Source organism: Ursus maritimus (genome assembly GCF_017311325.1).
Source record: "Ursus maritimus isolate PB19 chromosome X unlocalized genomic scaffold, ASM1731132v1 scaffold_X1, whole genome shotgun sequence".
Classification (NCBI taxonomy): domain Eukaryota; kingdom Metazoa; phylum Chordata; class Mammalia; order Carnivora; family Ursidae; genus Ursus; species Ursus maritimus.
Genome location: NW_024423319.1, coordinates 83,849,383 through 83,876,587, shown reverse-complemented (window position 1 = coordinate 83,876,587; position 27,205 = coordinate 83,849,383). Strand labels below are relative to the sequence as shown.

Genomic DNA, 27,205 nt, shown 5'->3' with positions numbered 1-27,205 from the left:
AGAGAACCCAATGTGGGGCTCGATCCCAGGACCCTGAGATCATGACCTGAGCCAAAGGCAGACGCTTCATCAACTGAGCCCCCCAGGTGCCCCTTTGTGATTCATTTCACTTAGCATTATGTCCTCCAGTTTCATCCAAGTTGTTGCAAATGGTAGGATTTCCTTCTTTCTCATGACTGAATAATTCGGTTGTATATATACCACAGCTTTAGCCATTCATCCATCTATGGATACTTAGGTTGTTTTCCATATCTTGGTTGTTGTGAGTAATGCCGCAATGAACATGGGAGTACAGATATCTCTTTGGGATAGTGATTTCATTTCCTTCAGATACATACCCAGAAGTGGGACTGCTGGATCATATAGTTCTATTTTTAATTTTTTTCTTTGTTTTTTTAGAAGATTTTATATATTTATTTGAGAGAGGGAGAGGGAGAGGGAGAAGCAGGCTCCCCACTGAGCAGGGAGCCTGATGTAGAGCCTGATCCCAGGACCCTGGGATCATGACCTGAGCCGAAGACAGACGCTTAACCAGCTGAGTCACCCAGACGCCCGAATATGTTAACTTTAATCTTGGTCGATCTTTGTGAAAACTGAAGACGGCACAATTTTAACTGTATCTTTTGTAAAGGGCAATAGGACCTCATTTATTCTAAATGTAGTTGTTCAGTAAATACATGCCTTTGCATACAGATGTGTTTAACGACCGAGCCACCCAGGCGCCCCACTTTTTTTTTTTTTTTTAAGATTTTATTTTTGAGTAATCTCTACACCCAATGTGAGGCTCAAACTTACAACCCCGAGATCAAGAGTCACACGCTCCACTGACCGAGCCAGCCAGGCGCCCCTTTTTTTTTATTAATCTTTTACAACATCTAATTCGTCTCTCACCTTTACCTAGATAGCAGTCAATGATCTTATTCATGTTTTCTCTTTTTCTTTCTATTCTCCTTCCAGTTTTAGTTGTTTTTCTACTTTGTCAGAAGGACTTAATGTTTATGCATTAGCCTTCAACCCATGCCCCCAGCCTTGCGTTAGTGTTCGCTTTACAGTAAGTATGTGAAATGCTCATTCACTGGGTTTGGTTGGCCGAAGCTCACACATGTGGCTCTTGAACACTGGAAATACGCCTGCTGTGACGGACAAACTCCATTTTCTATGTTATTCCATTTTCGTTAATTAAAACTTGAATTTAAATAGCTACATGTGTCTAGTGGCTACCACATTGGACGGTGCAGCTCTATTGAATTCCTTAGGAAGGGCACAAGTGTCTTGGCACGCTCAGCTGTCCTCCTAATAGCCCTGATACTTGAAGAGTATCACGTATAAAGCATAGAATTTCCTTGGTTTCTACTTTCTCCCCCTAACTCTCTTGAAAAGACCGTATTACTATTGTTTTGTTTTTGAGACATTGACGCCAGTTTAATTCTCTTGTATTGGAAGTTATTGCATCTTTTTTGCCTGGAGGTCCAGATGAAAGTTTTCTTTGTCTTTAAATTCTCGTTGTTTTACTGAGATGTATCTCAGAGTTGGCTGTTCCAGGTCAATTTTCCTTGGCACCCAACGGGCCTTCGATTGCGTCGAGGTTTGTTTTATGATGCCGGCTATGTTCCGGCTCGGTGAATATTCCATGTGTACTTGAAGAAACTTAATGTCTATATTTTTTTAAAGGTTTTTATTTATTTATTCGACAGAGATAGAGACAGCCAGCGAGAGAGGGAACACAAGCAGGGGGAGTGGGAGAGGAAGAAGCAGGCTCCCAGCAGAGGAGCCTGATGTGGGGCTCGATCCCAGAACGCCGGGATCACGCCCTGAGCCGAAGGCAGACGCTTAACCGCTGTGCCACCCAGGCGCCCCTTAATGTCTATATTTTTGAGCGGAATGCTCTGCACAGTCAATTGGTTGGTTGGTGGGATTCAGATTTTCTGTATCCCGGTGGATTTTCTGTCTCCTAGCTACTTTTATTAGGAAGAGAAGTGTTGGAAGTCAGCAGCCATAAGCGTGGATTTGCCCATTTCTCCTTTCAGTTCTTTCGGTTTGGTTTCATGTATTCTGAGGCTATTTTATTAGGGCAGTCTCCCCCACAATCCTGCTCCCCCACGATCCCCTCCATGGTCTTTTGGCTGGACAGTTAGGGCTTTAGTCTCTCCACTTCGGCACTCACTTTCTAGAACTGTGTTTGCCCTCGGGGCCAAGTGGCGGGAGGTTAGACAAGAGGCAGTGGGGATCCTTTCCACGCTCTTCAGACCACTATTCTCCTGGCCAGAGAAAAGGATTTCTACATGATGGGCTGTATGGTGACTAACATGACATAAAAAAATAAATAAACTTAACAACAAAACATAAAACAACAACAACAACAAAGGAAAGGATTTCTCTTGCTTAGAGTGTGAGGTGTCTGCCGCTACAAGGTTGCAGCTTGGGCTCTGGGGCTTTCTTTGCAGCAGGAGTGCATAAAAACAGAAACAAAACAAAACAGGAGTTCTCCCATTTTCTCTTTCCCACAGTACCCTCCTCCTTCAAGCTCATGTACTTTTGGTGTTCCTGCTGACTACCTACTTGGTACCCACTGGGTACCTACTTGGTACTTCTCTCAAGCTCTTTGTTTTTTCTCAGCCATCCAGTTTATTCTGGTGGCTTCAGCTAGTACTGAAATGCCATTGCCTCCCAATCCTTGGCCTCTCCTAGCCTTCCCTTCTGGGCTTCAGAATCATATATCCACCTGCCGACTGGCTGGCTATCAGTATGTGTCATAAACACTCCAGCTGAGGTCCAAGATCTATTTTAATTTCCCCTTCTGCCAACCCGGTATCTCTCTTGTTTTGCTAATCTCAATATATGGCTCCAGCCTCAACCCATCTGCTCACGCCATTTTCCAGGGACTTAATATTCTGTGCTTTCCCCCCACTTGACAGTACTTCTGTATAATTCATAAATGTAAATATATTGTGGGACGGTCAGAAAATATTCTGATGGTGTAAGGAGTCAAGTGTCTTAGAGACCGATGATCTGTAGCAAAAAAGAGTCGAAAATCCCTCCACTCTCTGGCCCGTGAATGTCTCTACAGACCTTTATTTCATCAGTAGCCTGAAGTGCTGTTTTTCTATCATAGTGTTCTGTCTGTGGTTCCGTAAGTCACCATGTGTTATTTTATGTTTTCCTGCCTTTTCTTATGCTGTTGCCCCATATATATATATTTTTTATTTGACAGAGATAGAGACAGCCAGCGAGAGAGGGAACACAAGCAGGGGGAGTGGGAGAGGAAGAAGCAGGCTCCCAGCAGAGGAGCCTGATGTGGGGCTCGATCCCAGAACGCCGGGATCACGCCCTGAGCCGAAGGCAGACGCTTAACCGCTGTGCCACCCAGGCGCCCCTTAATGTCTATATTTTTGAGCGGAATGCTCTGCACAGTCAATTGGTTGGTTGGTGGGATTCAGATTTTCTGTATCCCGGTGGATTTTCTGTCTCCTAGCTACTTTTATTAGGAAGAGAAGTGTTGGAAGTCAGCAGCCATAAGCGTGGATTTGCCCATTTCTCCTTTCAGTTCTTTCGGTTTGGTTTCATGTATTCTGAGGCTATTTTATTAGGGCAGTCTCCCCCACAATCCTGCTCCCCCACGATCCCCTCCATGGTCTTTTGGCTGGACAGTTAGGGCTTTAGTCTCTCCACTTCGGCACTCACTTTCTAGAACTGTGTTTGCCCTCGGGGCCAAGTGGCGGGAGGTTAGACAAGAGGCAGTGGGGATCCTTTCCACGCTCTTCAGACCACTATTCTCCTGGCCAGAGAAAAGGATTTCTACATGATGGGCTGTATGGTGACTAACATGACATAAAAAAATAAATAAACTTAACAACAAAACATAAAACAACAACAACAACAAAGGAAAGGATTTCTCTTGCTTAGAGTGTGAGGTGTCTGCCGCTACAAGGTTGCAGCTTGGGCTCTGGGGCTTTCTTTGCAGCAGGAGTGCATAAAAACAGAAACAAAACAAAACAGGAGTTCTCCCATTTTCTCTTTCCCACAGTACCCTCCTCCTTCAAGCTCATGTACTTTTGGTGTTCCTGCTGACTACCTACTTGGTACCCACTGGGTACCTACTTGGTACTTCTCTCAAGCTCTTTGTTTTTTCTCAGCCATCCAGTTTATTCTGGTGGCTTCAGCTAGTACTGAAATGCCATTGCCTCCCAATCCTTGGCCTCTCCTAGCCTTCCCTTCTGGGCTTCAGAATCATATATCCACCTGCCGACTGGCTGGCTATCAGTATGTGTCATAAACACTCCAGCTGAGGTCCAAGATCTATTTTAATTTCCCCTTCTGCCAACCCGGTATCTCTCTTGTTTTGCTAATCTCAATATATGGCTCCAGCCTCAACCCATCTGCTCACGCCATTTTCCAGGGACTTAATATTCTGTGCTTTCCCCCCACTTGACAGTACTTCTGTATAATTCATAAATGTAAATATATTGTGGGACGGTCAGAAAATATTCTGATGGTGTAAGGAGTCAAGTGTCTTAGAGACCGATGATCTGTAGCAAAAAAGAGTCGAAAATCCCTCCACTCTCTGGCCCGTGAATGTCTCTACAGACCTTTATTTCATCAGTAGCCTGAAGTGCTGTTTTTCTATCATAGTGTTCTGTCTGTGGTTCCGTAAGTCACCATGTGTTATTTTATGTTTTCCTGCCTTTTCTTATGCTGTTGCCCCATATATATATATTTTTTATTTGACAGAGATAGAGACAGCCAGCGAGAGAGGGAACACAAGCAGGGGGAGTGGGAGAGGAAGAAGCAGGCTCCCAGCGGAGGAGCCTGATGTGGGGCTCGATCCCATAACGCCGGGATCACGCCCTGAGCCGAAGGCAGACACTTAACCGCTGTGCCACCCAGGCGCCCCATGCCCCATATTTTTTGAGAGAAATTATATTCTTGTTTAAGGATTCAAAGCTCTATCTCCCCAAGTGAAGTTGAATCTGATAACACAAAGTGGAATCCCGTTCCATCCCTTGTGAAAGCCTATTGCCCCTTGTACACATGTCTGGCACAGCTCCCGTAATAGCTCATTGCAAGAATGTGTTTATATACAAGTCTCTTTAATGGGGTATGAGCTCTTTGAGAACAGGCACTCCATCTTATTCCTTTTTTTTTTTTTTTGAGATTTTATTTATCTGAGAGAGAGAGAGAGAGTGCACATTTGCATGGGAAGGGGCAGAGGGAGAGGGAGAAGCAGGCTCCCCACTAGGATGGGGCTTGATCCCAGGACCCTGGGATCATGACCCAAACTGAAAGCAGACGCCCAACAGACTGAGCCACCCAAGGGCCTCTTATTCCTTTTTGTTTAACCAAAAACGGAGACACGTCCAGGTACATAGTGTTAACTCGGTAGTCAGTAGTCTTTTCTTCGTGAATTGATAAATTAACACCATAGCAGGGCTGTTTTGGGGTTTCCCCCCAACAGAGTATAATATCAAGCAAGACACAGGGTCAGGTGTCCAGTGTAGCTCCTAGTTAACTCTCAGTAGTGCTCTCTGGAGAGAATTAGTTCCCGCACATCCTCTCCGTGTGTCCCATTCTGATCATTGCAGATTGTTGTTACAGGGATCTGTGTCATTTGAGGACGTGGCTGTGGATTTTACCCGACAGGAATGGCACAGACTGGACCCTGCTCAGAGGACCATGCACAAGGACGTGATGTTGGAGAACTACAGCAACCTGGCGTCTGTGGGTGAGGATTGCTGTCCGTGTACCGCCCGGTAGCATGTGCTTCCGTTCTTGGTTGCTGTAATGTGTGCAGCCTTCGTAGACTTTCACGATACTTGAGTTCTAGGTTCAAGGGTCACAGGCGATCGATCACTTTGGGGCACCAGGAAGAGTGTGTGTGTTGTCACTCCCCCCAGTGAAAGGTTTAAATGGGCCCCTTCCCCGTGCAGCTCATGAAGATGCACCTTCATCCTCCATCAGAGGCCCTAAGCTCAGACAACTTGGCCCATGTCCTGTGCCATTTCCCATTAACAGGCCTCTGCGTGGCCAAACCAGAGATGATCTTCAAGTTGGAGAGAGGAGAAGAGCTGTGGATATTAGAGGAGGAATCCTCAGGCCGCGGTTACCCAGGTGAGTGTGCAATAACCAGACATATGGAAACAGGGGCAGTAAGAGCCCAGAAATTCAGGTCAGAATACTTTGGGCAGTGTTCTTCAGTAATCTCTTTTTTAGAGGCCCTTGCTCTTTGAAAATGACTGGAGGACAGAAGGTCTACCATGCTTCAGAGGCCTGAGTCAGACACACCAGTATTATGCTCCCACTTAAGTGCTCTGTCCTATTTTATTTTGATTTCTGTAGTTACCTACCACGCTTATCTATCCCTGCCTGCCTCCTCTAAGACATTCTTAGCTGGTCTGTCTCTCTCTAGTATTCTAAATTGCCTTCCTTCCTTCCATTGCCTTGGATGCCTTCTGTTGTCAGGCATTCGCTCATTCATTCTGTGTTCCGCCAAATCTTAAATGAGTATCGACTCTAATCTGGTCATGTTCGAGGTGTAAGGGTCCAGCAGTGAATAAACTAATATCTCTGTTCTCCTGGAGCTTGCAGTCTGATGAGGGAACGAGACCAGAAACAAATAAATAACGTTTGGTGGTAAAAAGAGAATCAGTGCAAGATAAGAAAGATAGATAATGATGGTTGCATGCTTGTGGAGAACGTGCTCAGGGAAGACTTTTTGGTGAGGTTAACATGAGTGCACCAACATCAATGATGTGAGAGAGACAGAACCATGCAGATTTTGAATATTCTGGGTGGAGTGAATAGGACGTGTCAGGCCTGGTCTGACTGATACATCCTAAAAATAGCAAAGAGACCTGTGTAGCTTAATGGTGGGTGGTGAGAGTGGTAAGAGGCACTATCAGAGATTTAGCTAGGGGCCAAATTATGTAGTCTTAGGCTATGTTCAGCACTTTTTTATAGGCTGTGTTTTATAGGCTTTGTTAAGCACTTTAATACTGTAACAAGGGAAGCCATTGTTGAGTTTTAAGTGAAAGAGTCATCTGATTTGTTTTTAAAGGATCTCTCTCACTGCTGTGTGGCAACAGTTCTGTTGGGGGTAATGCCCTCAGGCATGATAATGACCTTCGGCGTCAGAAGATTCAAACTTTGGATCAGACTGTTGAATATAATGGATATGGGAAAGTCTTCTACAAGAAAACAGGCTTTGTGGGACATAAAAGAACACACACAGGAGTGAAAAACTTTGGGTGTCATGAATGTGGGAAAACTTACTGCAGGAAATCAAACCTTATTGAACATCTGAGAATACACACAGGGGAGAGACCTTATAAATGCGGTGAATGTGCAAAGACCTTTAGTGCAAGATCATACCTCATCGCTCATCAGAAAACTCACACAGGGGAGAAACCCTTTAAATGTAATGAATGTAGGAAATCTTTTGGCAGGAAGTCACAACTCATTCTACATCAGAGAACACACACGGGAGAGAGACCCTACGAATGTACTGAATGTGGGAAAACCTTTTCTGAGAAGGCGACCCTCATGATTCATCAGAGAACTCACACGGGAGAGAAGCCCTATGAATGTAGTGAGTGTGGAAAAACATTTCGAGTTAAGATATCCCTTACCCAACACCAGAGAACTCACACAGGGGAGAAACCATATGAATGTGGTGACTGTGGGAAAAACTTCCGTGCAAAGAAATCCCTAAATCAACATCAAAGAATTCACACAGGTGAGAAACCCTATAAATGTGGTGAATGTGGGAAATTCTTCAGAATGAAAATGACTCTCAGTAATCATCAGAGAACTCACACAGGTGAAAAACCCTATCAGTGCAATGAATGTGGGAAGTCTTTCAGGGTGCACTCATCTCTTGGGGTACATCAGCGAATTCACACAGGAGAGAAACCTTACGAATGTAATAAATGCGGCAATGCTTTCTACGTGAAAGCACGCCTCATTGAACACCAGAGAATGCATTCAGGAGAGAAACCCTATGAATGTAGCGAATGTGGAAAAATCTTCAGTATGAAGAAATCCCTTTGTCAGCACCAGAGAACTCACACCGGAGAGAAACCCTATGAATGTAGTGAATGTGGAAATGCCTTCTATGTGAAAGTACGCCTCATTGAACATCAGCGAATTCACACAGGAGAGAGACCCTTCGAATGTCAAGAATGTGGGAAGGCCTTTTGCCGGAAAGCACACCTCACAGAACATCAGAGAACTCACATAGGCCGGCCCTTGTCTTATACTACAGAGAAAGCTCCTTTGTGAAGACTCCCATCACCATTTGATCAAGCCCTTGGGTCTTCTGGTCACCATGCACACAGAGAACACCTATAACAATTTGGCTCCTACGCTGGTGTGAAAATACATTCTGATTCCCATTAGGGGGTAGCACATTGCTGTTTTCATTTCATTTGGCTTTCCCTAATTAATGGTGAGGTGGAATAGCTCCTCACCTGTTGATTGGCCATTTGGGTTTTTTCTTCTGTGCACTGACCGTTCTGTATCCTTTGCTCATTGTTTATAATGGGCTGCTCATCTTTTCTTCTTGGTTTAAATGATGTTGTTTTCATTTTTTAATATATGAGAATATAAAAATCTTTTTCAGTCACGTCTGTTATATATATCTTCTCACAGACTGTGCCTGGTTACTTAATTTTGTTAACTCTCCTGCTGAGATTATCCATTTCAAGGTGATAATATTCTCCTAGCCTTCCCTCTAAAGTTAAGGTTTTCCTTTCGACATTTAGAATTTTTCATCTATCCCGAGAGTTTTTGTGTGTATAGTGTGAATTGTACAATATATAATACTCTATTGCTTTTCAAACTTTACATAAATGGTATCACATGGTGTCGAAAGTTCTGCAGCTTGCTTTTTTCATGATATGTTACCTTTCCAAGGTCTATCCGTGTTGATAAATATAGGTCTGGCTCATTCACTTCTCTCTCCATTCCCCTAGTGCAAGACATTTGTATTGTTTCTGTGTTTAGTATCTAAAGCTAAGAGTGGAACTGATGGGTCATGTAGAGTGTAGGCATTGTTTAAGTTATTAAGCTCTTGTGCCCTAGCTCCAACACCCTCCTCCTACACTGTGCTTTGTGATGCATGGGCCGTGACTCTACAAAACGTGTTTCTGGCTTGCCATCTGCTTCCTGTTGGGCCTTGCCGATAAGAGATACTAAATACAAACTTCGAGGATGAGGAAGGAAGAAGGGACCTGCTTCTTTTCTTCCCTTCCTATTAGCTCCTTGTTCATCTGAGCGTCAGCCCAGTGTTGCTTCTTCCCTTGGGCCGCAGCAGTTCCTCCTAGTGGTTAGTAGTTTAATCCAGGTTGTAGATTTCTAGCACTCACAGAACAGCCTACAGTGCCTCACCCCCTCAGAGATGGTAGCAGCAGCTGGCTGGTGCCACCACCTTAGAGGTATGAGTCCCACCCATATGACACTACTCCTCCAACTTTTCAATGTTTAATAATTCCAGTTCCTTCCCTTGTTACCTTAGCTCAGCTGCTTCCTGCAGCTGCTACCTCCATGATAAAGTTAATGTTCTCTTTCTGTCTTTTCAGTTACATGGTTAATAACTTTGTGACTCGTTAAAAATTCTTTGTAGTAAGTTCTTTTCATTAAAATAACTGGTATTGTTTCTGTCCCCTAGCTGGGTTCTTCTGATTGATATGGAAGTCTTTCAACTTTGTTAAATAATTGGATTTTTCCCCTCTAGGTTGTACTAATTTGACTCTCATGAGCAGTTTGAGATGAAGTTTACATTTTCCCCTATGTTCACCAGGACTTCTCATCAGTCTTTCAAACTGTTGCCAGTCTGAAAGGTGTAAAATGGCTTTAAGCCATTCTATCCATGAATATGGTTTGTCATTTTATTTTTTAAGTCACCTTTTTGACCTTCAATAGTATTTTATGGTTTTCTCCAAGAAATTGTCTTTTAAAGCTAATTTTTAATAGGAACTTTGCTCATATACCTGTATGTACATATATATTTCAAAATATAATGATGTATTATGGGGTTTATATAAATATATGTAATATATATATGGATATATATACACATACATACACATACACAGATACACACTCATATATCCCCCAAAACATTTTTGTTTTATATGTTCATTTCATTTTACCCACATGTTTACCACCTTGGTTGCTCTTCATTCCTTTCTGGATTCCATCCAAGATCGTTTTCTTCTTTGCGTGGAGGTCTGTTAGTGACAAACCTCTCAACTTTGAGAATGTTTTCTTTTTTTTTTTTTAAAGCTTATCTTTTTTTTTATTTTTTAATTTTTTGGTAAAGATTTTATTTATTTATTTGATAGAGACAGCCAGCGAGAGAGGGAACACAAGCAGGGGGAGTGGGAGAGGAAGAAGCAGGCTCCCAGCGGAGGAGCCCAATGTGGGGCTCGATCCCAGAACGCCGGGATCACGCCCTGAGCCGAAGGCAGACGCTTAACCGCTGTGCCACCCAGGCGCCCCTAGTATTAGTTACATTTATCAAGATGTTATCTTTTTTTTTTTAAGATTTTATTTATTTATTTGACAGAGACAGCCAGCGAGAGAGGGAACACAAGCAGGGGGAGTGGGAGAGGAAGAAGCAGGCTCCCAGCAGAGGAGCCCGATGTGGGGCTCGATCCCAGAACACTGGGAGCACGCCCTGAGTGTGAAGGCAGACCCTTAATGACTGCGCCACCCAGGTGCCCCTATCAAGATGTTATCTTATTGATTCTTCTAATCTTCTGCTCATCCATTTAAAAAGTTTCAATTTTATGTTTTAAAATTATTATTATTATTATTATGGAAAATGTCAAACATGAATAAAAGTAATCTATAGTGACAGAAAGCAGATCAGTGGTTGCCTCTGGGATGGGGATTAACTCCTAAGGGGTAGGAGGGAACTTTCTGGGGTGATAGAACTATTCTGTATCTTGACATTGAAATGTGTATTAAGTTATCAAATGAGTAAATTTGATTTGTGAACTTCATTGATATAAATTATATCTCAATTAAAATTTAAAAACAACAATAAAAAAGTTACCTGTTCCCACACCAGGAGCCAAATGTGGTCTTGCAGGAAAACCAGGAATCTTGACCACTAGATCAGATAAAAGACACTGGCAATGGGAGACTTAGTCCTCCCAAGGCTTTAGAAATGGCCTTGCTGCATGAAAATGACCTTCACTGAGGCCCTGTGATGGGTTGCGCTCCTCCTCAGCCGCCATTACTTACGTAGTGATCCCTTGCTGCCAACACTGCTGTGGGTCTTTGACTCCTAATAGCTTAAGCACAATCCCTCTTGATCCTCCATTAGCCACCACCAAAGTAATTTTTACCCCCAGGGTATGTCAGCATGGTGTCTACTAATACCCATCAAGTTACAGCACTTCTTTTCACTTCTATTAGCCTAGAGCACAGTGTCTGTAAGATGACCTGCCATCAGCTCACAATATCTTGTCTTACTACAACTTTTTGCTCCAGCGAAGTCTGCTGACTCCCCCTTAGCTCGTAGCATCATGTCTCACCACCCCTTTTAGCTGCCATTACAATTTTTGCTGACCCGTTTGCTCACAGCAGAGTATCTTTTCACCCCTTTAGCCTCCAGCTTTGTGACTGATGATCTTCCATTAACTCAGTATCATGGTTTATTTTATTTTATTTTTTTTTGCCTTCCTTAAAGATTCGGCATGGTGACTGCTGACCTCCCATTAACTCACAGTAATGTGTCTTGTCACCTTCCTTTAGACCTACTGTAGTGTCTGTTGACCCATATTGGCAGTGTGTATTGCTCCCCCATTGGTTCCATACAATGTCTCCAGCCCGATGGGTTCTAATCACAGTGTCTGCTCATCCGACATTGGATGCTATCAGTATGGTGATGTTTATTAGCCACCAATAATCAGTGTCCGACCCCCCATGAACCCACAGCACAGCACAATTGCACCAGTATCAATCTGCTGTTCCTCAGTTATGCACCAGTGTGGTGAGTCTGATCCTTCTGAGCCCCCGATACAATATCTGCAGAACTCAAATGACCTTGTTACTCTGTCTTCTGATCCCGTTTACCAAGCTTCATGATTTTTAACCTTGAGACCCAGTGGTGTCTGCTTAAAATAGCCCCGTCACTGTGTCTTCTGACACTACAGCCTGTCAGTGTATCTGCTGACCGTACACCAATGTCTTTTGACTGGTTGATTTTTTAAAAAAGATTTTATTTATTTATTTGACAGAGAGAGACAGCCAGCGAGAGAGGGAACACAAGCACGGGGAGTGGGAGAAGAAGAGGTAGGCTCCCAGCAGAGGAGCCTGATGTGGGGCTCGATCCCAGGACTCTGGGATCACGCCCTGAGCCGAAGGCAGATGCTTAACGATTGAGCCACCCAGGCGCCCCTTGACTGATTGATTTTTAAAGATTTATTTATTTACTAGAGAGAGGGAGAGAGACTGTAAGCACAGTGGGGAGGGGCAGAGGGAGAGAGAATTCTTTTTTAAAGATTTTATCTATTTATTTGACACAGAGAGAGCGAGCGAGAGAGGGAACACAAGCAGGGGGAGTGGGAGAGAAAGAAGAAGGCTTTCCGCTGAGCAGGGAGCCCGATGCAGGGCTCAATCCCAGGACCCTGGGATCATGAGCTGAGCTGAAGGCAGAGGCTCAACGACTGAGCCACCCAGGCGCCCCAGGGAGAGAGAATCCTAAGCGGACTCTGTGCTGAGCGTGGAGCCCAACACGGGGCTCAGTCTCATGACTCTGAGATCAGTACCCGAGCCAAAACCGAGTCAGAAGCTTAACCAACTGCACCACCCGGGCGCCCCAAAGTGTCTTTTGATTTATTAGCCACTAGCAGAGTATGAACTCCTTGAGGATGCATCACCATGTTTTTCTCTTTACAGTAGTCAAATCATTGTGTCTGCTAAATCTCCTCCCTTCAACCACTAACATTGTGTCTTTGACCAGTCGAAGCCTCAGTCACGTCTGCCGACCCCACTTTAGCCCCTATCATGGTGTCTGTTGATCCTCCATTAGCCAACAGTAGCTTCTCTGACACCCATGAGGCCCCAGCAATGTATCTGCAGATCCTGCTTAGCCACCCTCCCTCTGTCTGCTGATCCCCAATTAGCCACAAAAGCCGAGACGAACTTCCATGAGCTTCCGGTACAGTAGCTGCTGATTCCACATCAGCCCCACCTTGCTGATCACCCTTTAGCCATAAGTGCAGTGTCTTTGACCCTCCTAAGTTCCAATGATGGTGTTTGTGACCGCATGAGCCCTCATCACTGTGCCAGCGGATCCCTCATAAGCCCCTGATACAGCGTCAGAATGCAGTGATGCCCCAGCAGAGTGAATGCTGACCGTAGAGGTCCTCACTGTGTATGCTAACATCATACTAGCCTCAACGCTGTGACTGTTCGTCAGTTTAATCTTTGCATCATGCTTCTCAGTCATGGCATCTGCTGCTGACCCTGTGTTAGTGTCATCACTCTCAACCAATACTGGTCACAAATACAGTGTTTTTGATCATAAGAAAATCAGCCCTTAGCCCTTAGTCACTCTGCTGATTAGCCATTAAGCACCACTAAAGTGATTTTGTTTATCTCAGCATCCATTCATTTACTACCCCCATTCCTGTGGATGCTTGTCCCTCATCATTCCCTAGTACTGTGTATTGGCCTCAGGAACCTCATCATAATGTCTGGGACTCATGAGAGCCTACCCTACATTAGAGCCCTTCATGGTTCAGATGATCCTGTATTAGCCACTTGCATAGTGTCTTTGATGCCCGGTAGTCCCCCCTAGCTACGCCTGCTGGCACTGTATTAGCTCCCATGACTGTCTGTTGAATTCCCACTAGTCGTAAGTATGGTGTCTTTGATCTCTGTGATTATTTCCCACAGTTTCTGATGACCCTCTATTAGGACCAGCCATTGTTTCCTAATCTCTGTATGCTGGTTTGTTGGCCATTGTTTCAGTCCTTGCGATTGTTCCTTGGACTCCGGTGGTTCCCCAGTCCCTCAGACTGCTATTTTATTCTTCTGTTCCTTGTACTTCAGAGCTTTTTCTTTGGCCTTTTTTTTTTTTTTTTTTTTTTTTGCTGCAGTCTGATCCTTAGGGTCTACCCCCTGTTGCTCTGGCTGTTTGGCAGTCCCTCTGATTATCTTCCAAACAGAACGACTAATTTGTGGTCTCTCCAGATGTTTGATGATCCTGATGTTCCTCAGGTCCAGACACTGTTCCCTTGTCGCTCCAGCTGTTTCCTTGTTTCTCTGGCTATTCCCTCAGCCTGAGACTGTTCCCTTATCTCTCTGGACTTCTCCCAGGTATTTCTGGCTATTGCGTAACATTTAGGAATGACTTCCATTTGGCCGTTCTAGAGTTTCTATGGTTATCCTATTACTGTAAGGACGGTTCTCTGTCCCTCTTTGACTGTTTCACTTCACTGCAGTGACTGTTTCCTGTCCCTATAGCTGTTTTCTAGTGTCCTGGAATATTTCCTCAGCCCTGGCTATTGTCTGGAACCACAGACTGTTCCTGCTGCTTCTGGTTGTTCCCCAATGCCTGGAATAATTTACCTTACTCTCCCAGTTGTTACCTCAATCCTAGGTATGTTCACACATGCTTGTTTTCTGGTTTATCCAACTGTTTCTCACCACCAAGGACTGTTGTAGACACCGGATGTGGCTGGGGGTATTAAACAGCAAGGAGTTTCAGGCTGCAGAGGGAGCACCTTCTTTCCACGTAGCTCCCTTTAGTTGTGGCTGGTATGGAGAAGCATACCTTACAGCGAGGCTTCCTACTTCAGAGTCCTTGCGTGGCTCCTGGCAAGCTCTCTGTAGTCCTGGGGTCACTACATTTCCTCCCATTACCCTTCTAGAAAAATCCACTAAAGTGAGTAAAGTGAGTTACCCTCCACCCCAGCATTCCATGTGTCTGGGTATGAATCTCTGCTTGGGAGAGACTGATGGCTGAGAGGAAGCACGTGGGGGCTACAGCCCTGTAAGGTGTACAGCAAGGGGGGGGGTCCTGCTCAATGGGTAGCCTGGGGGCAGGCCTCTCCCTCCACTGAGTCTCAGTATCTCCCCCTAAAAAATGGACCTCACACTCCATACCCAGAATCCTTCTGAAGTCTTTGTAAGGGTTGGAGGATGATTAATGGATGTATTTTTTCAGGTCAAAACACAAAACACATTATAAAAAGTTCATGTGTAATATTCGTAACATTGATTTAATTTCTGGACAGGTAACGTAGCGTAATGAAGAACACAAATGCTGGAGCCAATCTGTATTCAAATCCTGTCCCTTAATGGTTTCTTAGATAACAACATCGAAAGCACACACTATAAAACAAACAGATAAATTAGATTTCATCAAAATTAACAACTTTTGTTCTGTAAACAATACTGTCAAGAAAGTAAAAACCCAGAGAACGGGAGAAAGTATTTACAAATCACATATCCTTTATCTAGAATATATAAAGAACTCTTATGACTCAATAATTAAAATATAAATAACCCAACTTAAAAATGGGCAAAGGATCTGAATAGACATTTCTCCAAATGAGATACAGAAATGGCCTAAGCACATGAAAAACTGCTCAACATCATTAGGCATCAGGGAAATGGGGATCAAAACCACAATGAAAAAAAATACCACAATGAGAGAGGACTTCACACCTACTAGTATGGCCAGGAAAAAAAAGTATAGACCACAACAAGTGTTGGTGAGGATGTGGAAAAATTGAACCCATCCTACATTGCTGGTGGAACACAAAGTGGTGCAGCCATTTTGGAAAACACTTTGGAAGTTTCTAAAAAACCTTAGAGTTACCATATGATTTAGGAATTTCAATCCTGGGTATCCACCCAAGAAAAATGAAAACCTGTCCATATAAAAACTTATACACAAATGTTCACAGCAGCATTATTCATAATCACCTCAAAGTGGGAACCACACAAATGCCTTTTGACTGATGAATGGGTAGTCGAAACATGGTATATCCATACAATGGAATAGTCTACAGTAATCAAAAAGAATGATACTGATGCTGCTACAACATGGGTGAAGCTTGAAAATATTACTTGGAAGAAGTCAGTCACGAAAGAGCACATATTGCAAGACTCCATTTATATGAAATGTCCAGAAGAGGCAAAACTGTGGAGACAGAAAGTAGATTAGTGGTCGTCTATGGCTGGGGTGGGAGGAGGTGGGAGCAATGGAGAGTAGACTGCTAATGGGTACAGGGTCTCTTTTCGGATGATGAAAATATTCTAAAATTCTATTGTGATGGTTGTGCAACCGTGCGAATATACTAAAATTAATTTAATTGTCATGTTAAATGGATTAATTTTTTTGTATGTGAATTACACCTCAATCATGTTTTAAAAAGAAAAATACTATAAAAATAAAAAAGATTTTAACTAGGTCAGTATTTTAAAAATCGAGTCTTTGTGATTTTTTTTAAGGAAAAAAATTTTAATTAGTGTCTGCTTATAATTTGGACTAAAAAATTCCTAACTTTTCCTTGTCCTAGCTGTGTGTCCTTGGGGAAATGATATTATCTCTCTATGCCTCAGTTTTTACATCTGTAAAATGGAGATTAAAAATAATGCCTAACTCATAGGAACAGTGTGAATATTAAATGAAGTCATATATACAAAGTGCTTAAAACAATGCCAGGCACCTAGTCTGTAAGTATTACTTACTATTATGAGTAGTAACAGTAAATATAATTTATAACTTAGTAGTGATAAATCCTAGTAAATTATTTACAATATTGCAAATAATGTTTTATTAGGAATGGTAATTTATAATATTAGAAATAAGGTATAATACTAGGAGTAATAGTTTCATGCACACTGGCACCTTTATCTCATGATTTTGATGGTCTTTCCCCAAAACATTACAAATATTAAAATGCTCATTTGCAATGTCTTTTGTCTGATAATGATACCCAAACACTAATTTCTAGTGTGTAAATACCCACACTGGCAAATACCGATGTTTTCCAAGACTTCTGAGGACAACCATCCCCCCAAGTGGTAATGTTCCTGTTACTATTTCCACGTAAGGTCACATTCTAAGTTACTGGGAGTTAGGGCTTCACTGTACTTTTTTGGAGGACACAATTCAACCCATAACAGTTAGTTCCCCTTTGTGCAGTCCCCACTGTAGACAAATCCCCCTGTTTATAAATCTCAACTATTGCCAAAATTGCAGATGACAAATCCCCAAGCCGTTGGTAAATAATTGTCTTGAAAAGTCCCCTCTCTTTATGGCATATCCCCTTTCATAAATAACCAACTGGCAAATACTTTATTAGTTTCCTATCGCTGCGTAACAAATTGCCACAAACTGAGCCGCAAAACAACATCCATTTATTATCTCAGTTCTGTAGGTCCAAAGTTCAAGAGAGCTTGGCTGAATTCTCTGTTTAATGGTCTCACAAAACCAAAGTTGACCACACTGAACTCTTACCTGGAGGCTCACAGGAAGAATCCATTTCCTTTTTTTTTTTTTTTAAGATTTTATTTATTTATTTGACAGAGAGAGACAGCCAGCGAGAGAGGGAACACAGGCAGGGGGAGTGGGAGAGGAAGAAGCAGGCTCCCAGCAGAGGAGCCCGATGTGGGGCTCGATCCCAGTACGCCGGGATCACGCCCTGAGCCGAAGGCAGACGCTTAACGACTGCGCCACCCAGGCGCCCCAGGAAGAATCCATTTCCAACCTCGGTCAGGTTATTAGCAGAATTCGGTTTCTTGCAGTTGTAATACTGAGGTTGCCATTTCTTTGCTCAGCCAGGGGTTGTTCCCTGCTTTTAGAGGGATTAGCGTATGAGCATCATGTAAATTGCACGTCTCACCACATGGGCCTGTTTGTCTTCAAAGCCAATTAAGATGTGCCACATGTTTCTCATGCTTTCAGTTTCTCCGATGTCCGCTTGTGCCACCAGCAGGAGAAAATGGCATTTTGAAGGGCTCCTGTGCTTAATTAGATTAGGTTTACCTGGATAATCTCCCTATTTAATGGTCAACTGATTAACCTTAATTTCATTTGCAAGATCCCTTTTGCTACTTAATGTAATAAAACCATGGAGTTATATGTCTTCATATATTACAGGTTCCACCCACATTCAGGGGGAGGAGTTTATGTAAGGTTGAGAGGGATATTGGGGGTCATTCTCAGAATTCTGCCTCCTGTAGCCACTTTTGTGCTATCTACTTATTCATGAGTATTCCACTGGCGTATCTCCATTTATGATTCCAATTGGTAAATCTCCCCTTTCATAAATACCTACCCATTGGCAGATCTTTCATCCATTAACCTCTTGGGAAATAAATCACACCATTCAAAAATACCCTTTAAAATATCTCTAGTCAAAACTGCTACTGACAAACCTCCCCACTGAGAAATAAAAACCATTGACATATCACCCATAGATGTCTGCCATTGAGAAATCTTTTTTTTAAAAAAGATTTTATTTATTTCTTTGAGAGAGACACACAGAGATAGAGCCTGAGCCGGAGGAGAGGGAGAAGCAGGCTCCCTGCTGAGCAAGGAGCCTGATGTGGGGCTCGATCCCAGGACCCTGGGATCATGACCTGAGCCAAAGGCAGATGCTTAACCGACTGAGCCACCAGTCCCCCCTGTCATTGAGAAATCTTATTTGTAAACACCCATTGGCATATTTCTTTTTTCTTTTTCTTTTTTTTCTTTTAGAGAGGGAGAAAGAGAAAAAGAGAGAAGGGGGAGGGGCAGAGGGAGAGGGGAGAAAGAATCTTAAACAGGCTCCATGCCCAGTGCAGACCCTGGCGAGGGGGTTCAGTCTCCCAAACCTGATATCATGACCTGAGCTGAAATCAAGACTTGGATGCTTAACCAACTGAGCCTTCCAGGAGCCCTTTCTTTTTTTTTAAGTTTTATTTTTATTTACACCCAACATGGGGCTTGAACTCATGACCCTGAGATCAAGAGTCCCATGCTCTTCCCACTGAGCCAGACAGCCACCCCCATTGGAATATTTATTATAACCCCTGTTTGTTTGTTTGTTTGTTTGAAACACATAGGTTTTATTTTTTTGATTTGTTAGTACATTTATTAAAATTGAAATTATAAAAAACTAAAAATTAATGTAAACACCAATGATATTTTGCACATAACAAGCTAGTAAAATAAACCTATATATAACTCCTGTTTAAAAATCTCTCTTTATTGGGGGGCGCCTGGGTGCCACAGCGCTTAAGCGTCTGCCTTCAGCTCGGGGCGTGATCCCGGCGTTCTGGGATCGAGCCCCACATCAGGCTCCTCCGCTATGAGCCTGCTTCTTCGTCTCCCACTCCCCCTGCTTGTGTTCCCTCTCTCGCTGGCTGTCTCTGTCTCTGTCGAATAAATAAATAAAATCTTTAAAAAAAATCTCTCTTTATTGGGGCTCCTGGGTGGCTCCATTGGTTAAGAATCTGACTCTTGATTTCAGCTCAGGTCATGATCTTGGGGCCATGAGATCGAGCCCCATATTGGTCTCTGCCTGGGCATGGAGCCTGCTTAAGATTCTCTTTCTCCCCCTGTCCTTCCCCTCACCTTGCACACATGCACTCTCCCTCTCAAAAAAATCTCTCTTTATTGATAACCCTCACAATACATACTCCATTGTTGCTTGCCTTTGAAAACTATCTCTATTCTTAAATATCCACCTGATTGTGTAACTTGTTTGTGATCTTTAATGACAAATTGCCTTATTTTTTAAGCACCTGCCTATTGGCTTATGCTCTGTTGCCCAGCTGGTTTTACAACTCTACTGATTGGTCATAATATCCCTGTTGACATATACTACGTTGGCCTATACAATACCTATTATATACGGGCGCCTGGGGGGCTCAGCCAGGTAAGCATCTGACTTCGGCTCAGGTCATGATCCCAGGGTCCTGGGATCGAGCCCTGCATCGGGCTCCTTGCTCAGCACGGAGTCTTCTTCTCCCTCTGTCTCTCCCCCTGCTTGTATGTTCTCATGCTCTCTCTCTCTGTCAAATAAATAAACAAAAATCTTTAAAAACAAACAAACAAAGCACCACATCTGTTGTATGTCTCCACATTCATGTATGCCTATCAATGTATCCGGATTGGTAGCTCCACATTTATCAGGCCCCCAAACTGTATAACTCCATTGATGATCACTGGTGAAAAATCTCTTTGTTCTTAAATACTCATCAAGCATATCTCTCATGGACAACCAATTTACAGATCTGATTTGTAAATGCCTGCCCACTGGAATTTTTTACACTGAAAATCTCAGTTGAATATACTCATAAATTTTCACATACTGGAGAATATTTCTTATTGACAGCCTACATTAACATATCTCCTCTTTCTTAAATACTTCCCAATATATCTCACACTGATGAGCACTTAATAGATACATGTTCCCAGGGCGCCTGGGTGGCGCAGTCGTTAAGTGTCTGCCTTTGGCTCAGGGCGTGATCCGAACGTTCTGGGATCGAGCCCCACATCAGGCTCCTCTGCTAGGAGCCTGCTTCTTCCTCTCCCACTCCCCCTGCCTGTGTTCTCTCTCTCACTGCTGGCTGTCTCTCTGTCAAATAAATAAATAAAATCTTTAAAAAAAATAGATACATGTTCCCCATTCACTAATATAGGTTCATTGGCATACATATTTGTCTCAAAACCAGGTTACAGTGTTCCCTATTCATAACAATCACATTAACTCAAATATATCTCATATTGGTGACCTCTACTGACAAATCTTCACATTTATAAATTCCCTTCTGTGACTTATTCCGGCCAAGATGGAGTCACAGGCCCCAGATTTCCCTTAGGCCTGGAACAAACAAAGAAAAAAAAAGACCAGACAAAATACATTGACCCCCCCCCCAGTTTTCAAGGCACTGGATATCAGGCAATGAACACCAGTGACGCCTGAAGAAAGGGAAACAAATGAAGTGAACCTTATGATTGGTCTAGCATACTTCCTCGAGAGACTTTCCAGGGCACTGCACAGAGAGGGGGAACTGAGGAAAAGGCTGGTGAATTCCCTGACTTGAGAAGGAACTGAGAGTCTGAGGAGAAGAAGGCAGCTAGAATTCATAGGACAAACCATCAGAATGGAGAAAACTGCACAGAGAGAAGACCCAAGTGATCTGTCTAGGTTCTTCTTCTTTTTTTTTTAAAGATTGATTGATTGATTGATTGATTTAGAGACAGCCAGTGAGAGAGGGAACACAAGCAGGGGGAGTGGGAGAGGAAGAAGCAGGCTCCCAGCAGAGGAGCCCGATGCGGGTCTCCATCCCAGGACCCAGGGATCACACCCTGGGCCAAAGGCAGACGCTTAACGACTGAGCCACCCAGGCGCTTCTGTCTAGGGTTCTTCTTGAATGTTCAGTAGAGTACTGATCAGCACATGTGTGTGAGGCAACTGAGGCCATTGAGCGAACCATCTGAAAGGATAAGAGGACACGGTTTCTGATGCTCATACATGGCTGGTAATAGTGCCTGTGATCACCAACCAGACGGGAAAAATAAGGCATTGCATAAAAAAATGCCAGAAGCTATTGCCCCAGGAGTGGGGAATAATTAGCCCTAGGTTGAGCACTGCTCCATATACACCTAAAAATTGTATAAGGAAGACCTGATCTGTCAGGGCAAAACTTTCCAAGGAACTTACTTGTGTCCCAGAACGAAACTCAAAATAATTTACAAAAATGCATAAATATCCAGTATCCAACAAAGTAAAATCCACAATGGCATTCAATCAATAAGGTATGCAAAGAGGTAGGAAACCAGCACCCATAATGAGAATAATCACGCAATCGACTAACCCAGAACTGACACACGTTAGAATTTGCAAATAAGGATATTAAAAAAGTTATTATAAATTTCTTGCACAGTGGCTTCTTTCCCCACCTCTTTGGTCTCGGCCACCTAAACGAGATGATGAAGGGGACGTCATCGTTTGGAAAGCATTTCAATAAGACGCACACGTTGTTCTGCGCCGTGGCTCTAAGGCCTTCCACCTTCGGTAGTTGACCGGTGGCCGATGCGGCTATCCCGCCAAGCGGAAGAGGAAGTATAACTGGAGTGCCGAGGCTAAAAGGTGAAATACCCCTGGGACCGGTCGGTTGAACGAGGCACCTAAAAATTGTATGCCACCGATTCAGGCATGGATTCCATGAAGGAACGATGTCTAAAGCCAAGAGGGCAGCTGTGCAGTATCCAGTTCCTCTTCAGGATTTCAACGATGAGTCACACAGTAAGTGTTGTGGTTTATTTAATAAATGAATAAAAGAATGAATGAATGAACAGATGTATTGCACATCCTCAGAAAGTTAGTAGAGACATGGAAGAAATATATATAAAGACCCAATATAGGATTTCCACTTCTGGGAAAATGGAGTAGATGCCCTTTTCCCTGTCTCTCCCACTGAGTACAAAATCCCCCCGGAAATAGTATTTCTAAAACCAAATATAAGATGACTCTGAAAGGTGGAGTGAAGAATGCAGATGGGCTAGGGACCTCAGAACCCCAAAAGGAGCACATTGGTGAGTTCCATGGATTTTTTTTTTTCTTCATGTATTTGAGACTGTGCTGGAGAACCTGGAAACCTAGAGATGACAATGGATCCAAACAAGAAAAATGACCTTACCGAAGCCCACTTTCTCTTGTCAAAGAACCAGGAAATGGGCAGCCTAATGAAAGAGTAAACTTTTAGAAAATAGTTACTTTACTGAATCAAAACAATGTAGAAAAAAAAATGTGGCCTAATTTCCACCCACATCAACAGATGCCAAGTGAGGAGCTTATAGTTTCACCCTCTACAGGCTGTAAAATTCATGCCAAACTCCTGCCAAGGTGATCTCAGAAAAGACTGATTATAGAGCTAGGACTTGGGTCTTGACCGGGTTGTAACAAGCCTTCCCCTTTGTGGTGTCAGTGGAGACCATGTGGGGAGCCTAGAGTTGCTCTCTTACCTGTCAGTATCAAGGCACCCCTCCCTTTCCCCCCAGGGTGGCATCATTGCAGGCCACGTAGAGAGCAGAAAAGAGGCACAGCTACCCCTTCCATCCAGGGAAATATAAGTGGAGCCCTACTTGTGAGCAGAAATCCAAGCCCTACCCAACAGTAGAAGGAGCCTCCATTCTGTTATCAACAGAGGCCAAGTGGGGAAACCAGACTTCTTCCTATACCTGGCATTAGCAAACTAGCACCCTCCACTCATTTTCCCAGCTGGAATGGTATCAGAAAAAGCCAGTTTATGGGGCGCCTGGGTGGCACAGCGGTTAAGTGTCTGCCTTTGGCTCAGGGCGTGATCCCGGCATTCTGGGATGGAGCCCCACATCAGGCTCCTCTGCTATGAGCCTGCTTGTTCCTCTCCCACTCCCCCTGCTTGTGTTCCCTCTCTCGCTGGCTGTCTCTATCTCTGTCGAATAAATAAATAAAATTAAAAAAAAAAGAAAAAGCCAGTTTAAAAAGAAGGCTTAAATAAGAACCAGAGTTTCACAACATACGTCAAATGTTCAGCCTTCAATTAGAAATCACTTGTCACACCAAGAGCCAGGAATATATCAAACTGAACGGAAAAAAACAGTCAATACATGTGAACATCAAGATGACAAATTATCTGACATTATCTTTCAAAGATTTTAAATCAGCTGTAATAAAAATGCCTCATCTTCCTTGGCGTTGCCTGCAGAAATGGCAGCCATCTCCGACTTGGTATCATGGCTGCCCTCAGACCTCTGGTGAAGCCCAAGATCGTTAAAAAGAGGACCAAGAATTTCACCCGGCACCAGTCAGACCGATATGTCAAAATTAAGCACAACTAGGTGAACCCAGAGGCATTGACAATAGGGTGTGTGGAAGAATCAAGGACCAGATTTTGATGCCCAACGTGGGTTATGGGAGCAACAAGAATACAGAGCACACGCTGCCCAGTGGCTTCTGGAAGTGCCTAGTCTATGTCAAGTGCTGCTGATGTGCAACGAATCTTACTGCGCAGAGACTGCTCACATGTCTCCTCCAAGAACCGCGGAGCCATGGTGGAAAGAGCAGCCCAGCTGGCCATCGGCGTCACCAATCCCAATGCCAGGCTGCACGGTGAAGAAAATAAATAAGCAGACAGCCTACGTGCATGTCGTATTTATGTTAATAAAACCAGAAAACTAAAAAAAATGCATCAGTGAGCAATTAAGAACACTTGAAACAAATGACAAAATAGACTCTCAGCAAAAAAATAGAAAGTCTCATCAAAGATACAGAAGTATGTATAAAAACCACATGGAAATTGAGAACTGAAAACTACAATAACCAGGATAAAAACCTCAAAAGATGAGCTCAGTGGAGGAACAAATGAAGGAATCAGTGAGCTGGAAGATAGAAGAACAGAAATTACCCCATCTGAGCAACAGAGAGGAAATAGAATTTAAAAAATGAACAGAGGGGCGCCTGGGTGGCACAGCGGTTAAGCGTCTGCCTTCGGCTCAGGGCGTGATCCCGGCGTTATGGGATCGAGCCCCACATCAGGCTCCTCCGCTATGAGCCTGCTTCTTCCTCTCCCACTCCCCTGCTTGTGTTCCCTCTCTCCCTGGCTGTCTCTATCTCTGTCAAATAAATAAATAAAATCTTTAAAAAATAAATAAATAAATAAATAAAAAATGAACAGATCCTCAGGGACTGAGACTATAACACAGTATTTAATAATCATGTCATCAGAGTCCTGGGGGAGACGAGAACTAGGGCATGACTAAAGAACTCCTCAAATAAATCACTGCTGAGAAATTCCTAAATTAGGTAAAAGGCAAATTTATAGATTCAAGAATCTGAGTGTTAATCTGAGAATGTGTTTATTCTTCCTTCATTTTTATTTTTTATTTATTTTTTTAAAAGATTTTTTTTATTTTTAAGTCCTCTCTACACCCAACATGGGGCTCGAACTTAACAACCTAAAGACCAAGAGTCGCATGTTCTACTGACTAAGCCAGCCAGGCACCTCTCTTCCTTCAATTTTTAAAAATTTATTTTTACTTTTTATTATTTTTTTTAGAGAGGGAGAGAGACAGAGTGGGGGAGGGCCAGAGGGAGAGAGAGAATCTTTTTTTTTAAAAAAAGATTTTATGTATTTATTTGACAGAGATAGAGACAGCCAGCGAGAGAGGGAACACAAGCAGGGGGAGTGGGAGAGGAAGAAGCAGTCTTCCAGTGGAGGAGCCTGATGTGGGGCTCGATCCCAGAACGCCGGGATCACGCCCTGAGCTGAAGGCAGACGCCTAATGACTGAGCCACCCAGGTGCCCCGAGAGAGAATCTTAACGCAGGCTCACACATCAGTGGCAGGTGTGTTTGCCTGCTTTTTAAAATTATTATTACATTCAGTTAGCCAATGTATAGTACATCATTAGTTTTTGATATAGTGTTCAACGATTCATTAGTTGTGTATAACACCCAGTGCTCATCACAACATGTGCCCTCCTTAATACCCATTACCGGTTACCCCCTCTCCCCACCCCCCTCTCCTCTGAAACCCTCAGTTTGTTTCCTGGAGTCCAGAGTCTCTTGTGGTTTGTCTCCCTTTCTGATTTCTTCCCATTCAGTTTTCCCTCCCTTCCCCTACAGTCCTCTGTGCTATTTCTTATGTTCCACATATGAGTGAAACCATATGATAATTGTCTTTCTCTGCTTGACTTATTTCACTCAGCATAATCCCTTCCAGTTCTATCCATGTCCATGCAAATGTTGGGTAGTCATCCTTTCCGTTGGCTGAGTAATAGTCCATTGTATATATTAACCACATCTTCCTTATCCATTCATCCATTGAAGGGCATCTCGGCTCCTTCCACAATCTGGCTATTGTGGACATTGCTGCTATGAACATTGGGGTGCATGTGCCCCTTCTTTTCATTACATCTGTATCAGAATAGTGGTTTGTTAGAGAAATGAAACAGGCATTTCAAACATTTGTTGTCTGAAACTAGGGGAGATAAAGGCATGAGAGGCTGACTTATACCTTTGCAAGTGTGCTCGCACTCAGTATGGGGTGGGGCAAAGGAGGGCCTCCAATAGATAGATTCCTTCACTTTTCAGAAGGATCTGGGGAAGAAGGGCTGGGACAGAATGTTGATATGATTATAGTTTCCTCTGACATCACCTCAACTTTCTTTTTTTCCCCTCCCGGATTCAGTGGTCCCAGGACCAGGGCTACAACTGCAGGTGCCAGAAGAGTGATGATCCCTGAGCAAGCAACTTTAACTGTACTTTTAAGTGTTTATGTCAGAATTCCTAAGGGCCTAATGTGATAGATTCTGCCTTCACCCCATCTGGCAAAATTGGGGCTGACAATGAATGCAGCTGTATTACTTAGTGGTTGAGATACCCCAATAGTTCTGAACCTATGCAATGATACCCTATAGGAATGGGAGTAGACTGACGGGGAAGCATTTGCTAGACTGGCATTGCTCTTGGCAATCTGGACTAGGACAGTGGCCAAACCTATTGTTTCCTCTCAGGGTGAAAAATTTTGGATTAAATGCAATGATAAATGGAGAGGAGGAATAGTGGCTTAGAGTAAAAGAATGAATAAATAGGTTATGCAACAAGGGAAATACATTCAATTGGTACCCTGAAAGGCTCAGAGCAAGAGATAATATTGTCTCTTTTTTTAAAAAAAGATTTTATTTATTTATTTGACAGAGAGAGACAGCAAGAGAGGGAACACAAGCAAGGGGAGTGGGAGAGGGAGAAGCAGGCTCCAAGTGGAGAAGCCTGATGCGGGGCTCGATCCCAGGACCATGGGATCATGACGTGAGCGGAAGGGAGATGCTTAACGGCTGAGCCAGCCAGGCGCCCCGATAATATTGTCTCTTAAGTCTGTTATATCAGATGCCTGAAAGAATGAAGCCATATGTTGCCAAGACTCCTCCTACTTTTGGAACCTGACAAGGTGGAATGGGAGCCTGCAAACTGAGTGGCGTTGCTTTGGGAGATGAGCTGGCCCAATTGTTGATGACTGAGTGGGACTCTAGTAATGTGCCAGCAACTTTTGAGTATTTTATTTTATTTTGGAAAGAACACTTAACAGGAGATACGCAAAATTTGAAATGTACAATACCTTATTGTTGACTATAGGTAGAGTGCTGTATGCAGGTTACATCTGCTGCCGTACTATGATATGGCGTAACACTGCCATTGTTGCTAATATTG

At 43.4% G+C, this 27,205-nt stretch overlaps 1 protein-coding gene and 2 pseudogenes across 2 annotated transcripts; all 3 read left to right on the top strand.

Annotated features, from left to right (window-relative positions):
• The first annotated feature begins 5,276 nt into the window (after positions 1 to 5,276).
• ZNF157 (zinc finger protein 157) lies at positions 5,277 to 9,979 on the top strand. 2 transcript variants are annotated; one of them, XM_008698056.2, is made up of 3 exons: positions 5,277 to 5,719; positions 6,010 to 6,105; positions 7,052 to 9,979. In XM_008698056.2, the coding sequence occupies exons 1-3, from the start codon at positions 5,671 to 5,673 to the stop codon at positions 8,272 to 8,274; spliced, it is 1,368 nt and encodes a 455-aa protein (XP_008696278.2). In that variant the 5' UTR covers positions 5,277 to 5,670; the 3' UTR covers positions 8,275 to 9,979. The 2 variants fall into 2 exon arrangements, with proteins under 2 accessions (XP_008696278.2, XP_040488315.1); XM_040632381.1 differs by having other exon boundaries at positions 5,277 to 6,105.
• Positions 9,980 to 21,943: 11,964 nt separating this feature from the next.
• On the top strand, positions 21,944 to 22,400 carry LOC121103239 (annotated as a pseudogene).
• A 1,306-nt stretch (positions 22,401 to 23,706) lies between these two features.
• Positions 23,707 to 24,351, top strand: LOC103664644 (annotated as a pseudogene).
• Positions 24,352 to 27,205: the final 2,854 nt, after the last annotated feature.